The sequence below is a fragment of the Nicotiana sylvestris genome, chromosome 10 (assembly GCF_000393655.2).
Source record: "Nicotiana sylvestris chromosome 10, ASM39365v2, whole genome shotgun sequence".
NCBI lineage: Eukaryota > Viridiplantae > Streptophyta > Magnoliopsida > Solanales > Solanaceae > Nicotiana > Nicotiana sylvestris.
In genome coordinates, this window is record NC_091066.1 from 145,076,829 (window position 1) to 145,092,389 (window position 15,561).

Consider the following 15,561-nt stretch of genomic DNA (forward strand, 5'->3'; position numbering starts at 1 on the left):
TTTCTCTTCTGAATGAGCTTTAATTTGGGGAAGGATAGGATTTGGGTTGTAATAGTATATCTTCCATTACAACTTCCCATAGATCATAGGTTTCAAAATATGATTCACAGACCAAATTAGATAGTTTTCACTAGTGAAAATTTGTGAGGCATTCAAAAAGAGACGGTTGCTTGCCATATTTGAAAAATAGGTTTAAAAATTAATATGGTTAAGAATAATTTGAAAATGGTTCTTTGGAAGAACTTACGGATCCATAAGACCAATGAGTCTCTAATACCACTGTTAGTTTTCTTAAAATTGCTAGAAAATTTAAAATATTGATTGAAAATTGTCTATATTCTTTTATTAAACATAAGAGCTTTAAACAACCAACTTAGGAACATAATCTACAGAAAAAAAATCTGCATAACAAGAATTCAAAAAAACTAAAATATTTCAACGACCCAAAAAATCTAACAAAAATTTAAATTCAAAAAAGTATCAACAATAAGTTATCGGCATCCCTGGATTACCGACAGATTTTCGACGGATTCGTCCGTTAGAAATATTAATTTTCAGCATGTCTCCGATTTGCTTCTAGCATTTTTGTTAATATCTTTTAACGTTATTGATAAAGGCTTCCAGTTAATCTGAATTAAATGGGGGTTCAACCTCCAAAATCGTTTGAAAATACTCTGAGCAATATATAAATACATTCTGGAAACATAAAGACTCTCGTTAAGTAAAATAGACATCAGTAGAAAACATCAAAAACAAATAACAACTTAGCCAAAAACCAAAAGAATGAAAAAGATTCAACTCTTTTCCATAGAGACAATTGAACTGAAGAGCTTAAGGTTGAACCAAAAAATAAAATCAAACAAGTTGATGATGTTCGAAATTGCGTTGGCTAATACTCATTCTCCTCCTTCCCATGCTCATCATTATCATTTATCATCATCATAATAAACACCTACAGGAGATATAGCTCTAAAATTAAGTGTTATGTCCAAAATATTATATCTAATTAAAGTAAAAAAACCAACACGAAGAAAATGTGTAGACAAATTTATGGTCTTTCTATGTTTGTTGTACATCTGAAACATCCTCTCTGCCTTATCGGGGTAGGGGTAAGGTGCGCATATACACTACCTTACCCAAACTTCACTTTGTGGAATTTTACTGGGCCGTCGTCGTTGTTGTTGTTGCTATGTTCATTGTACAAAATTTGCTTGAGCACATTTTTCACAATGAAGCCTTGGCTTGGAGGTCACTATGGTCTTTCTATGTTCAACTCTTATTGTAGCGTCGCTTGGACAACTGTGCACCCTACTAGTGTGTGCTAAAGAGTGTCGAGTTGCAGTAGGTGGTGTACAAAATTGTAAATACCTTCCTGCCCCGTCACCAAAAACAAACAACACACATTTTCTACTTTAGACAATACACATTGCCATAGATATTTTAGTTCATATAAGACGAGCTTTCTTAATCATCCAACACATATACTCATTTCAACCAACTCATATGCGCTTACCAAAGAAAAGTTATCAGGAGGGCAGAGTTAAGTGTTTGCGTTGATAAAGACTAGTTGTGGGATTTCACTCGGTTTTGCTATTGTTGAAGTTGTTGTCTAATTAATAAAGCTTTAGACGATAAAGTTTATAATAGTAAGGAAAATGCATCTAACAAAGTCTATAAATGAGTTGTATTCTCTCAGCAGTGTACCTGGATATGGATAAATGGAGAGCTTGAGAGCAGCATTTTGATAATCTTCAAATTGGAATTCTTGGATAAACCTGGCTGACTTTACAACAGATTCGTTGCACTCCCTTACCTCAATGGACTGTAAAAATTGGATGTCTACGAAACAAGAAGGGATCTCTTTCAGATTCTCGAGTCCACGCAGAGACAAGCGTTCAAGTTTAGGAAATGAGTATTCAACGGCATCCCATTCTTCAAGACTCTGACAAAACATTAGTTTTAAGACTTTGAGTTCAGGGAACTCGTCATCATTCACTTCCCATTCTTCATCATCAAATTCAATGGCTAGCAGTTCTAGCACCTGAAGGTTCTGAAGCTGACCAATGTTTGACAAGTGCTCATGGCCCAGTCTAAAGACGGAGAGTTTCAATATTTTGAGATTTGATGCGGAGATGCATACAGGATACCAATGCTGGAATTCTACGACTTCACCAATTATGTGTAGCGTCTCAAGCTCTGTTGAAATTTCCAATACAGGGAATGGAAAGCTACAAATACCCTTATATTTGCATTCCAATTCCCGAATATTAGGTGCTTTTCTCAACATCAATTCAAAATCCTCGACACAAGAAAAGTATGGCTGAGAAAGAGTGCGCAAATCATAAAACTTCAAGGAGTCGTCATCAAATGGTTTCTCTGCATTACTTATAGTGAAGTACTGAGCAATATGTAGGTGTCTCAATTTAACCATCCTTCTAAGTGTTACCGGTAACAGTATTTGCCCCCTAGATTTTAATACCAGAGTTTCAAGATTCGAAAGATTGGCTATGGATGCCGGGATTGAATTCTGATCAATTTCTGCAGAGAAATATCTCATGTGAACTAGATCAGTTGGAAAAAAATCAATAACAATGCAGTGCTCCAAATCCAATACTTTTAGAAACTTGAAATTCTGTAAAATGCGTGAAATCGTGAAACCGGGTTTGGGTACGGGGAGACGGGCAGAGATATCTGTATCACTCCTGAAAAGTACAGATCCAATAAGTGAGCAAGACGAACTCCATTCTTCAAGATTATCCACTTCACAAAAAGCCAAGCGACGTTGCACATGCTGCTTATGAGAGTAAATGTTGGAAGAAGGATTGGCATTTTGATCTCTGTGAATGTATAATTAGCAAAATCATAAAATTGATTTTAAAATATAATCAGTATACTTGGTCACTGTGAATATATAAATTTGTAAAATCATGTGATGAATTTTCAGTTATAACTTGATTTATTGAGAAATTAAGTATAATTAATTGGTATATTACCGTATTATCCACAGCAGAAGATTCTCCTCCGTTGCTTTTTCCTTGCAGAACTCGAGCATTACATCATGAATGCGGCATGCTTCAACCTTACCATCTGAACTCCTCTTAGCAACGAACACTAGATTTTTTCCAATAAGATTCTCCAAGTAACCTTCGGCTATGTCCTCCAACCTCTTGCTTTCACAACTTTTTATAAATCCTTCTGAGGTCCATAACTTTGTTAAACTGGAAACATCAATCACTCTATCCTCTAAAAATGCTCCAAAATAAAGGAAACAAGGCTTAAGATGATATGGTAAATTCTGATAGCTTAGTTCCACAATGGCCTTTGTATCACCATGAATGTGGGAACTTAAAGTCGTAGCCACTTGTTTCCAGCTCTCTTCTTTCTTCTCCATCTTTGCCAGAATACCAGCTACCACAACAATCGAAAGAGGCAGCCCTCCGCACTTTTTTGCTATTTGTCTCCCAACTTCTTCAAGGGAAGGGGAGCACCTTTCTTCACCAAACACTCTATCTTCTAGTAATTTCCAGCTTTCGTCATCGTTAAACATACGAAGATGAATGGGAAAACTAACACATGTAGCATAATTGGCAACTTCAATATGTCTAGTTGTTAGAATGATTTTGCTTCCATTTTTGGCATCATAGAAGCAAGGCCTTAAATCATCCCACGCACTAGTTTCCCACACGTCATCCACAAGGATAAGATATCTTTTCATCATTAAAGTTCTCCGAAGCTGATCTGCTGCATCATGTGCAGTAGAGAAGCTAGGACTCTCACCAATAGCATGTAGAATTTCCAGTAGCAAATCCATTCGTTTATATACTTGAGACACACAACATTGTGCACGAATATCAAAGTTTTCAATAACCGACTCATCATAAAAGATTTCTTTTGCCAAGGTTGTCTTACCAAGGCCAGGCATACCGACAATAGAAATAACATCCAGTTGGTAGTTTCCTTTTTTTAGTTGGTCTCTCAATTCCTTCCTCACGTCTTCAAAACCAACAAATTGTTCCTTCATCTTTGGAGTCCAAACTAATTGTGATGACCTATGATCAGTGGTAGTATTCATGGTATCATCTACTACATTCAACAATTCTTGCATCTCTGCTTTAATACAAGAAATCTCCTTTATGATATCGAGGAGCCAACACTGAAGACAGCAATGAGGAACTTCTTTGCTTATACTTATACAAGCATCAACTACGTATTCCACCTCATACACTTTGCTAATCAACTGTGTAGCCCAAATTTGATGTCTATCGTGCTTGTAATATCGTTGTTCGGCAACAGCCTTTAGAAAAGGTTGCAAGCTCTCAAGTTCCTTCTGAATTATTTGAAGCTGGTTCACGACAGTAGCGAGTGAATCTGAATGGCGGCTCTGGAACTCCTTCAAGTTGCTTAAAAAAAAATCAACATAGCCTAGTCCATGAATCCTCGGCAAGTTAGATTGAACCGCCTTACGAATGATGAGGTATATCATCACTTTGACAGGCTGAATGTTTCCCGGAAGATCAAGACCAAGTGCTTGGTTCAAATCCTCCAATGTCATGCCTTCTTTCTCCCCCTCGCTATCATATAATGAGTAAATTAGAAGGCCGGCATCAACAATAACAGTGTCCATATCTTGACAATGAAACTCAAGACCTAGTATTGGCAGATGGATGAGATTGGCTCTTATAAGGCTGAGCATATCCTGAAGGATTGACATTTGATCATTTGAAGAAACTGTCCCACTAGGATTACTAACAGTGGGTAGCTTCATCAAATTGTGTGCGGCAGCCTCCAAAAATCCACTGTCAGTTACATGTTTATTTTGAATATTGGGATGCCAACCTGGTTGTATAGTCGACTTCAAAGCGCACAGGACATCTGTATAAATTTTGCGAATACCTGGCTGAATGGGCCTAATCTTCATTTGCAGGAGATCAGAAAACAAATCATTCATTGCACTTGGATCCACGTCTTGATTTTCCTTACCATGGATTGGCAAATACAACCATGCAACCATTGCTGCGTGGCTAGATACAATTAAAACGTGAGTGAAGAAAGTATGTTGGCTTTGAGCTGGCTCTGTGCATTTGTTTGAAACAAAGCAGACAAAAAACCTCAGCAAATTCAACTCCTTCAAAACCTCCTCTATTTGTCCCTTTGGTCCCGGAACAAAGAGTAGCGAACGAGGATCATCAATCTGCACTAAAATATTGAGATTCTCTATAACAGCATCAATGAATTCCAGTAGAAATTTGGGGGTAGGAATATCATCCTTGTTGGCTGGAAGTGGTATTGATGATACTTCGGCGAAGGAGTATTTTGATTGGAATTCCAGCTTTGTCTTCCAAATTCCTGTTGGCACGTCGGAGGTAAAGGGATCAAAATTTGGATCCACAGACCCCTCCCAGTCAGAATCAGAGAAAAAAATTCGTTGAGTAGCCTGTTGTACTAATATGGATTTCTTCCAAATTTCTTTCATTTTCTGTGTGAAGTTCAGCATGCCGCATTCACCTGCGAAGGTGAAGCTCTGCAGACTGAGAAAACAGTCCAGGAAACTTAACTCCCACAGAAAGAACTCCAATCGATCCCTTGAAACATCGTCAATGTTAGAGGGTCGAAATTCGAGAAAGTCACGTCGTAGTTTTGACAAATCTTTGTCAAGAAACATGATTCTCCCTCTTTGTTAGAAATTGTGACAAAGGAATTAAACTGCTATGAACTCGAACTGCAAGGGAAAGGAGGAGAGAAGTTGAGATACAAATCAGACATCTATTTTAGTTGCTTCAATTATAACTAGCAAGTCAACTTATTGTAAATAAGTCCACATTATTTGTTGCTACTTCCTTGTATGGACATGGATATATTCCTTTCCTTTTCTTCTTTATATTTAAAGACAACAAACCCGGTATAATCTTACAAATGGGTAGGAGAGATGCAAACCTTATCTCTACCATGTCAATTTTTTTTTGCTGTAAATATGTATATATAAATAATTAAAAAATAAAAATATTGAATATAAGTTTAAAAAATGACACCGCTTATCATTATAGTAATTTATTTATTTATTTACTTATTCAAATATTTACATCGATTACAAAAATTACTATGTACACCACAGGTCACAACATATACTAAAAGAAATACAGTAAAGGGAAAGCCATGTACTCCGTAGCAACTAGGCATTAATTTTATCCCATTTGTCAGCTAAGCAATTGTCGGCCTTTTCCTTTTCCTTTTCCTTTGAGGTGAACTATTCACTATTTGTTGCCTTTTTACCTTTTTAATAATACTAGTATTAGTACTCGCGCGATGCACGGACACAAATCATGTTAAACTGTAATGTTGATTATTTGAATCATGTGCAAATAACCTTAAAATATAAACCTCTCAGATAAAAATTATATAACATTAGATATTAATTATGAAGTAGGATATGAAATTATTGTTCAAATCTCGTAATGCACAACCTATTTTGTTTTTTATTTGTAGCAACCTAACTACTTGATTTTAGTACTTGCACTTCGTTTTGCTGTCAGTATCAAAGAATATTAAATATATTATGTTGCGATCTGTCTTGTTTGAGCACATTAGATCATATTATTTTAACAAACTTCTTACTATCACTTTATTTTTATCTAAAAGTTAAATATGTCTTATCACATTATTTTTATGCAAATTCTTTTTTTTATTTTTTCTTATAGTTATTGTATTATTTATTATTTAAAATTATTTTACTATCATATAATTTTTTATTATCTTAATTAATATCTTTCTTATTATTCTTTTAATAGTCTTTAATAACTATAAATATTTTATTCTTGAAATTTGGTATATTTTTATGCATTCAATTTTTTTAATCATTTAAACTTATTGTAATATTTTTAAATATAATTAAATTTTTTAATTTATTTATTTTTAAATTAATTTAATGTATAAGTATCCTCACACTATCTCTATTGTTTTACTACATTCTCTTCCCTACTATAAATTTTAATTATTTTTATATTAATTTTTTACCTTTAACCAGAATAATATCATATTTTATTTTAAATTGTAAAATTGAATTAGTCTAAAATATTAATACATATATTTGATGATTATGTTACAAATATATTGAGTTCTCTTATAACTATTTTTGTATTAGATGCAGTTATTTTTTTTAACTTTAAGATACAAATTTAATTTTTAATTTTCATTAGTAAAATTACCTATATTAGAAAGTTATTTATATTATTAAAATTTTATTTTAATCATAGAAAAATAATTTCTTAATTGTTTGAACATATTATATATATGTAGTAATATGTTTATTGTCATTTTATTTCTTTACATAATATTTTAAAAAATAAAAACTTATGAAATAAAAAAAATCTCATCTCAAATTCAAATAATTCTTATCATTCTATTTTCTAAATTGGACCGCATTTTTAAAATATTATACTATATATTCAAACTTAAACTAACTGCACTCAATTCAGATATTAATCATAGAAAAATATTTTCTTTGTTGTTTGAACACATTATATGTTAATGTTGTAGTAATATTTTCATTATCATTTTATTTCTTACGTAAATTTTCTTTCTTTTTTAGATTTAATACAAATTTAATCTTTAATTTTTATTAGTAAAATTACCTATATTAGAAATTTATTTTCTATTTTAATATTTTTTCATAAATAAGACTTCAATTTCGTGATATTATCCATAGTTTGGACATTCTAATCGTAGTTTTAACAAATTTCTAATTTCAAATTCAAATAGCCTTTCCCTTTCATTTCTAATAATAATTTTTTTAATAATTTTGCTTATTTTTAATCTAATATATAGTCTTATTACGTTTTATGTGGCTTTTTATTAACTTATAATTTTTTTTAATATCATTATAATCTACTATTCTTTAATATAATATAGATAAATATATAATTTCTAATCATAAAATAAATATTTATTTTGTTTTAAAAATATTGCTCGAAAATTTTAAATTATTTAAATTTTAATAAGATTTTAAGCATTGTATATTTAATTTATTTTATTTTTTAAACTTATGATTTATAAATATCTCATATTATCTCTAATTTATTTCTATTATTCAATATTTTTAGTTTTTGATTTTATCCATTAGACTTGAATTACGTGGACTTATCCATATTATGAATTTTCTTATCATAATATAAAAAACTTTCCCATCTCAAATTTAAATAAGTTTTACCCTTCTTCTCTATGATAAAAAATCTGAATTTTTATTTTTTCTCTATTTATTATTTATTTTTGATATTATATTATTAAATACCTAATATTATTACATTGTCATGTGGATTTTTATTAGCTTGTTTGAATTTAATATTTATTTCTACTACATTCATTCTAATATAATATAGATAAAAATTTAAAAACTTTCTCAAATTCAAATAAGTTTTATTATTCTATTTTCTATATTTGACTACATTTTTAAAGAATTATGTTATACTTTCAAACTTAAACTTACTGTACTCAATTCAAATATTAATAAAAAAATATTTTCTTAATTGTTTGAACACATTATATCTGAATGTTGTAGTAATATTTACGTATAAAATATTCGTTTGCCCGATTTATCAATATTAATATGACTTTATTATTCTTATTTTTAAAATATTTTTTTACTGATTATTTAAGTTTTTTCTTACCTTATAAATAATTTATATACTTTATTTAAGATCTTATTTTGCTGCTTGAATTTATTTAATTTTTAAACTCAATATATCTTTAATAACTTAAGTAAATTTTAATTTTATTTTATATTTTAACTTACTCTAATGTATAAATAGTCGTAGGTTATCTCAATTACGTCTTTCTATATTTTTTTTATTTTTTTCGATTAGAATTTTTAATTAATTTTTACCTTCATATCTCTAGCTAATAAAAAAAATAATCTATGGGTGAATCAATATATATATATATATATATATATAAAAAAAAATTATGGGTGAATCAATATATATATAAATATACTTATAAATATAAATTTAAATGTAGATATATAGATTAAATTTGTCTAAGATCTATTTAGATTAAGTATAAGATTCATTAACTACTTCCATTAATTATGTTTCCATTTATGATTCAAATTTTTAATGTTGTCTTTAAATTGCCAAGTGGCTTCTTTTTAGCTTGCCACTTGGCTTAACCACATGCTTCACTACTCTCCTTTTAATATAATATAGATTACTCCGTCCGTTTCATATTAGATGAGGTGTTTTCCTTTTTACTGTTCCGAAACAAATGACACACTTCTAAATTTGAAAATAATTCAACTTTAAACTCTTTCATTTTACCCACTTACCCTTAATGAGATGCTTTTATAGCCACACCCACACAAATGTCATGGTCCCACAAACCTTTTACCCCTTAAGCTTTTAAGACCACAATTTTTAAAAGTCTTTTTCTTTTTTCTTAAACTCCGTGCTGAGTCACATTACCTCATCTAATATGAAACGGAGGGAGTACGTTTTTAGATAATTTTTTTTCGAATACAATTTATAATAAAATTTGGATAGAACTACATTATTTAGGCTAAATTTTTTTATTTGGATAAAATTAATAAAGTTTTAGTTAATCTTTTTTTGAATTTAACCTGAAAATAAAGATTTATACAATTGAAATAAATAGTCAATGCATCTAAAAAGTTATAAAAATACATAGTTTGAAATAATTATTCTGGCTATAATTTTTTATATAATTCTAAATTATAGTGCTCTAAAAATGTACTTTTTATATATTTTACCTGAAAAAGTAAAAATACGCAGTTGAAATAAATAGTCATTGCATCAAAAGAAGAAATAAAAAGAGTGAACAATTGCAAGAAATAACTTATTATTTCTAACATATTTATTGCTCTAAAAAATACCTGCAGAAATGCAGGGTAAGGCTGCGTATGATAGACCCTTGTGGTTCGGCTCTTCTCCGGACGCGGGCATAGCGGGAGCTTAGTGCACCGGGCTGCCCTTTTTTATTGCGCTAAAAATGTATCCATAGAGTAAGTTATTTTTTGCAATGGTACACTCTTTTTATCTCTTCTTTTGATACAATGACTATTTATTTCAACTGTGTATTTTTACCTTTTTCAGGTAAAATCTGTAAAAAAAATTATATTTTTAGAGTACCATAATTTAGAGCTATGTAAAAAATTATAGCCAAAATAATTAATTTCAAACCATGTATTTTTGTAACTCTTTAGATGCCTTGCCTATTTATTTCAATTGTATAAATTTTTATTTTCAGGTCAAATTCAAAAAAACATTAACTAAAACATTTCAAAAAAACATTAACTAACTAGATAGAGGGAGACTATCTAGTTAGGAGTTAGACTAGGAATGTCATTGGTCGTCTATTGATGCAGGGCTTTACCTTCTAGTTGTACTATACCAGCCATCTATTTCGTATTTCGTATTTCGTATCCGGTATTTCATATTTCATATCTCTTATATATTTTTGTTATTTTTATTACGCATTTTTATGGTACTAATATATCATCTCCTATTGCTTTTTTTGAGTCGAGGGTCTCCTGGAAACAGCCTCTCTACCCTTCGGGGTACAGGTAAGGTCTGCGTACATATTACCCTCCCCAGACCCCACTTGTGGGATTATACTGGGTCGTTGTTGTTGTTGTTGTTGTTGTTGTTGTTGTTGTTGTTGTTGTTGTTGTTGTTGTTGTATTAACTAAAACTTTATTATTTTTAGTTAAAATAAAAACATTTAGCCTAAATAATGTAGTTCTATCCAAGTTTTATTATAAATTATATTCAAAAAAAATTATCTAAAAAAATAACATACTTAAAAAGGTAAAAATATATTTTATTTTTCAAAAAAATGCCATATAGACAGAAAAATCCACGTGGTAGACGAGTACACCCACATAATTTTCCACATCAGCGTCCAATGGGGTAATGGCTCTCAAAAGGCCTAGTTGAGGGGGGCAATTAAGACCACAAATAGTTTAAGGCTATAACTAATAATCCATGACAACTTTAGGGGGGTTAAGGTATTTTGCCAATAAAATAATCTCAAGTTTGATGGGATAAGATAGAATATCCAGTATTAAGTCTGGGATTAAAGTTATATCATGTTTGATTGATAGTATAAATTTATCATGGGATAAATCCCTTACCTTATCGGACATTATCCAGTGTACCAAACGACCCCTTAGTAATAAACTAGATAATAATAATAATATTTTATTTGGTCTACTCGTTTAATACACATATTAAATTATCCCGTACTAATTTATTTCATTTGGGAAATGAGATAAAATAATCCTAAGTTTAATGGATAAGGTGAATTATCCGGTATTAAGTGTAAAGGAGCTCACCAATTGCACAGCTGTCACTTAGGTGTCATTAGGTTTAAGACCATAGTTAGGTTAATTAACTAGAGTAGTTAGTTTGTTAATAGTCTTTTAGTTATATATCAACAGTGTATTTGGAGATTGAGGCGGTTAAGTGGAAATAACAGCAAATTCGTTCCACAATTTCTTTCTCTACACTTTCTCTGTAGCGCGATCTTCTTCATTCGCTTCTATCTGATTCTCTAGGTCTATGAGAATTAACAGGGTATTAGAACATTAATTGTGTGAATCTAGGTGTTTTCTTCGCGGAATTAGTCGAAAATCGAGAGATTCACCGAAAATTTGTTTGCTGATTTGTGCCCTAATTTCAATGGCGGGAGATACAGCCGAAGAACAGGAATTTGCTGAACAATCAACCATGGAGGAATCAATTGTGATTAATCACAATCATCCTTTATATCTGCATCCTTCTGATGGACCGATTTCGCTAGCATTGGGAATTCAATTAATCGAAATGGAAAACTATACACTTTGGAGCCAAGCCATGGAAGTTTTGTTGCTAACACGAAACAAGCTTGGTTGTATTAATGGTTCGATCACCAGAGATACCTATGGAACTAGGTTCAATCATCTATGTGATCGTTGCAATGCAATTGCCATATCGTGGCTAATGCACAATGTAAGTCGTGACTTGCTAAGTGGTGCTTTGTTTTGCTCAAGTGCTTGAGCAATCTGGGAAGACCTTCCTGAGAGGTTTGATAAGGTGAATTCTTCACGAATGTATTATCTACATAGAGAAATTTTTACCCTAACTCAGGGAACCTCATCACTATCGGCGTATTATTCAAAGTTAAAGGATTTGTGGGATGAATATGATTCAATCATCCCTGCTCCACCTTGTGACTGTTGAAAGTCAAAAAAAACCTTGCGCATTTATAGTATCAGTGACTTTGGCAGTTTTTCATGGGCTTAAATGATGGCTATAGTCAAGCTCGAAGCCAGATATTAATGAAAAACAAGGAACCTTCTATGAATCAAGCATATGCCATGATTTTGCAAGATGAGAGTCAAAAAATGGTTGCTGGTAGTCACACTATCCCTATTGAGTCCATGGAACCAACAACCTTGTTTACTTCTAGGAATAACACTCAGAAGCAGAGAAGAAATTGTAACATCGAGTGTGATTTCTATCACATGAGGGGTCACACTAGAGAGGGTTGCTATAAACTTACGAAATGGGACTATTGTAACATGAAAGGCCATATCAAGGATAACTGCTCTAAGATTATAGGTTATCCAACTGATTTTAAGTCGAAAAAGGAGGGGGATTCTATAAGTGGTCATTTGGCTAAAACAAAAGTACAATTAGTACAACAACCATCATTGCTACAACCCCCTATGTTTACACCTGATCAATACAATCAGATTTTGCAAATGCTAAATAGGTCATCCTTTTCAGACTCTAGTGCTCACATGGCAGGTACCTTTTTTCCTAGTGCACATATGGCAGGTACTTCTTGTTCTGTTCCTACAAAGGAATCTAGCTGGATAGTGGATATTGGTTCTATTAATCACATGATTAGCAATAACCAGTTATTGTTGAATGGCATCTAAATAGGAAGTTCAAGACAAGTTCAAATGCCAACTGGAGAGTCTGCTAGGATTACTCATGTTGAGGACTGTGAATTGACTGGAGGTGAACTACTTAAGGATGTGTTATGTGTTCCCGATTTTAAATTCAACCTTTTGTCAGTTTCTAAAGTGACAAAGGATTTGAATTGTTGTGCAACATTCTATCCTGACTTCTTTGTGTTACAAGAGCTCTTCAATGGGAGGCTGAAGGCGATTTCTAGAGAACAAGATGGCCTATATGTGTTGAACTCAGGATCCAGGAATGCTTTTATTACTCATAGCACATCTATGGCAGTACAAACCATTAAAGATTAAGAAATTTGGCATAAACGATTAGCACATGTTCCCATGGCTATACTAAGGGAAATTTCTTTTTTCAGAATAAGTCTAGTTTTATGTTGAACCATTGTGATGTGTGTCTACTAGCTAGATAAATTAGAATTGCTTTTCCAACACATGCTAGCAGGTCCACTGAACCATTTCAATTGCTACATTTGGATGTCAGATATCCTTATAACACTGCTACTTATGATGGCATGTAGTATTTTCTTAGTGTTGTAGATGACTTCTCTAGATGGACTTGGACATTTATGATGAGAGTTAAATCAGATGTTTCTTGTTTGCTTACATCATTTATTGACATGGTTCTGAATCAGTTTGAAAAGAAGACCAAGGTGGTTAGGTCTGATAATGATGCAAAGTTTTTCAACACTGCTTATGGAGCTCTATTCAATACATATAAAACATACACCAAATGTTCTATCCATATACACCCCAGAAAAATGGGGTGGTTGAACGAAAGCATAGACATATCCTTGAGACTACTAGATGTTGATACCCAATTATTTTCTATGTATTTTTATATATAAAATACTTTCAAAATAACATATATATGCATACATAAGCATACCCAAGTGTTTTAGTATTTTATCCAACCTTTTGAAGAGTTTTTAAATCAATTTACTATCCATTTTAGCAGTACAAAATCCATAATTATTTTCAAAATCATCAATTTTGGTGAATAATTTATTTTATTCTCATATTTATACCAAAATATAGTTAATATAATTTTTGTATATTTTTACAAATTTATTTGGTATTTAAAAGACTAAATTGCATATAATTGCAATTATAGCCTATTTTAAGATTAATAGCATTTCTATAATTGTAAAATTGGTTTCAATACTTTTAAATTAATATTTATGCATTATTAGTTGGGTTAGTACTTTTAATTTGTTTTTAAAGTCTTTTTTCACTATTTTTATAAAATAAAAGAGAAAATTAGCTATTTAATATTTAGCCTATTTCTATTTCAATTACAGCCTCATTTCCTTTTAATTTTAACCTCAATTTGACCCCAATTCCGCCCAAATTAAAACCAACCCAATTCTAATTTTAACCTAACCCACGACCCGATTTTGAATAACCCAACCCGTTCCCCACCTCCCACTTAAATCTGGATCGTTGATCACTCAAGATCAACGGCCAAAACTAGCCCTTTCCTTTTTAACTCCTAAGCGACTACCCTAATCTCCCTCATTCTCACATGATACGCCGCCTTGAAATCCTTCATCTCTCAAAACACTCTCAAGCTCTCTGAAACCCTAGCTATTTCCCACCTTATTCTACCATGTTTTCACCGGAATCCATGGCTTCTTAGGCCATGGATGGTTGGTACCCACCCCCTCCACCATCAAACCATGGTTGTTCGAAGCTTCGAGGCCTAACCTCGATGGTTCTCCTTCATATCCTCTTAGATCTACAGTTCTGTGGCTTCTCCGGCCATGCTCCGTCATATTCAAGCATTAGGAGCCTGATTCTAACTCATCCGACGCAAGATCGGACCTTCTTCCAAGCCTTTTTCATTTATAGGGTTTCGCTGAAACCCTAAGCTATTCGATGTTTTTCTCTGTGTGTTTTCTTAGATCTATGCTGTATCTGTGTTGTACTTGATTTTTAAAGTGTTTTCCCCAAATATTCTTTTCAAAATCATTTGTCTTTGATTTATGGTTTACAAAAGGATTTCAAAACGTCTTACTGATTCTTCCTTTTTCTTTTCTTAATGTGTGTTTGCCTATACTATGTTTTACCACGCATGTGTTGTTTTTCTGCCTTTATTTCTGCTATATATGACTCTTCTGTACCTTTGTACTCTATTGTGCCTCTAGATTAGGCTCGCATGTTAATTCGTGTTATATTTTCCTTACTCTTCTACTATATGTGTTTACTGTAAGTTCTTTGATGTTGTTTGCTTTACTGTACTATGTTTATGTTCTTACTAAGCATGATTCATCTATTTTTACCTAAGAACTTGTTTAAGTTCTGAGTTTTTTCTCAAAACGTGTTCTCCATGCTCTTGACTGTGTATCGCGTCTGTTTGTTTCTCATAAGTCTTTGGAAAAGATTCCTGAGCCTCTATCGAGTGGCTTGCCTTCTCATATCTATCGTCTGACTCAATTCAGAACCCTAAGATTTGGGGATTTCTTGGCAATTTTGATCTTTTGTGTGCGAGTTAGGGTTCCACTTTGGGACCCTGGGCTCTTAGACTCATTGTGAGCCTGCAAACTAGACTTGTATCCCTTTGCTTATGATTCTGAACCTATCTTTGATTC

The 15,561-nt window shown here is 32.0% G+C and overlaps 1 protein-coding gene across 1 annotated transcript; it reads right to left on the reverse strand.

Moving 5' to 3' along the window:
* Positions 1 to 682: 682 nt before the first annotated feature.
* Positions 683 to 5,799, reverse strand: LOC104211340 (late blight resistance protein R1-A-like). Its single transcript, XM_009760382.2, has 3 exons — positions 2,994 to 5,799; positions 1,705 to 2,837; positions 683 to 952 (listed from the first exon to the last, which is right to left on the reverse strand). Exons 1-3 carry the CDS (start codon positions 5,660 to 5,662, stop codon positions 927 to 929), a joined length of 3,828 nt encoding a protein of 1,275 aa, XP_009758684.2. The 5' UTR covers positions 5,663 to 5,799; the 3' UTR covers positions 683 to 926.
* Positions 5,800 to 15,561: the final 9,762 nt, after the last annotated feature.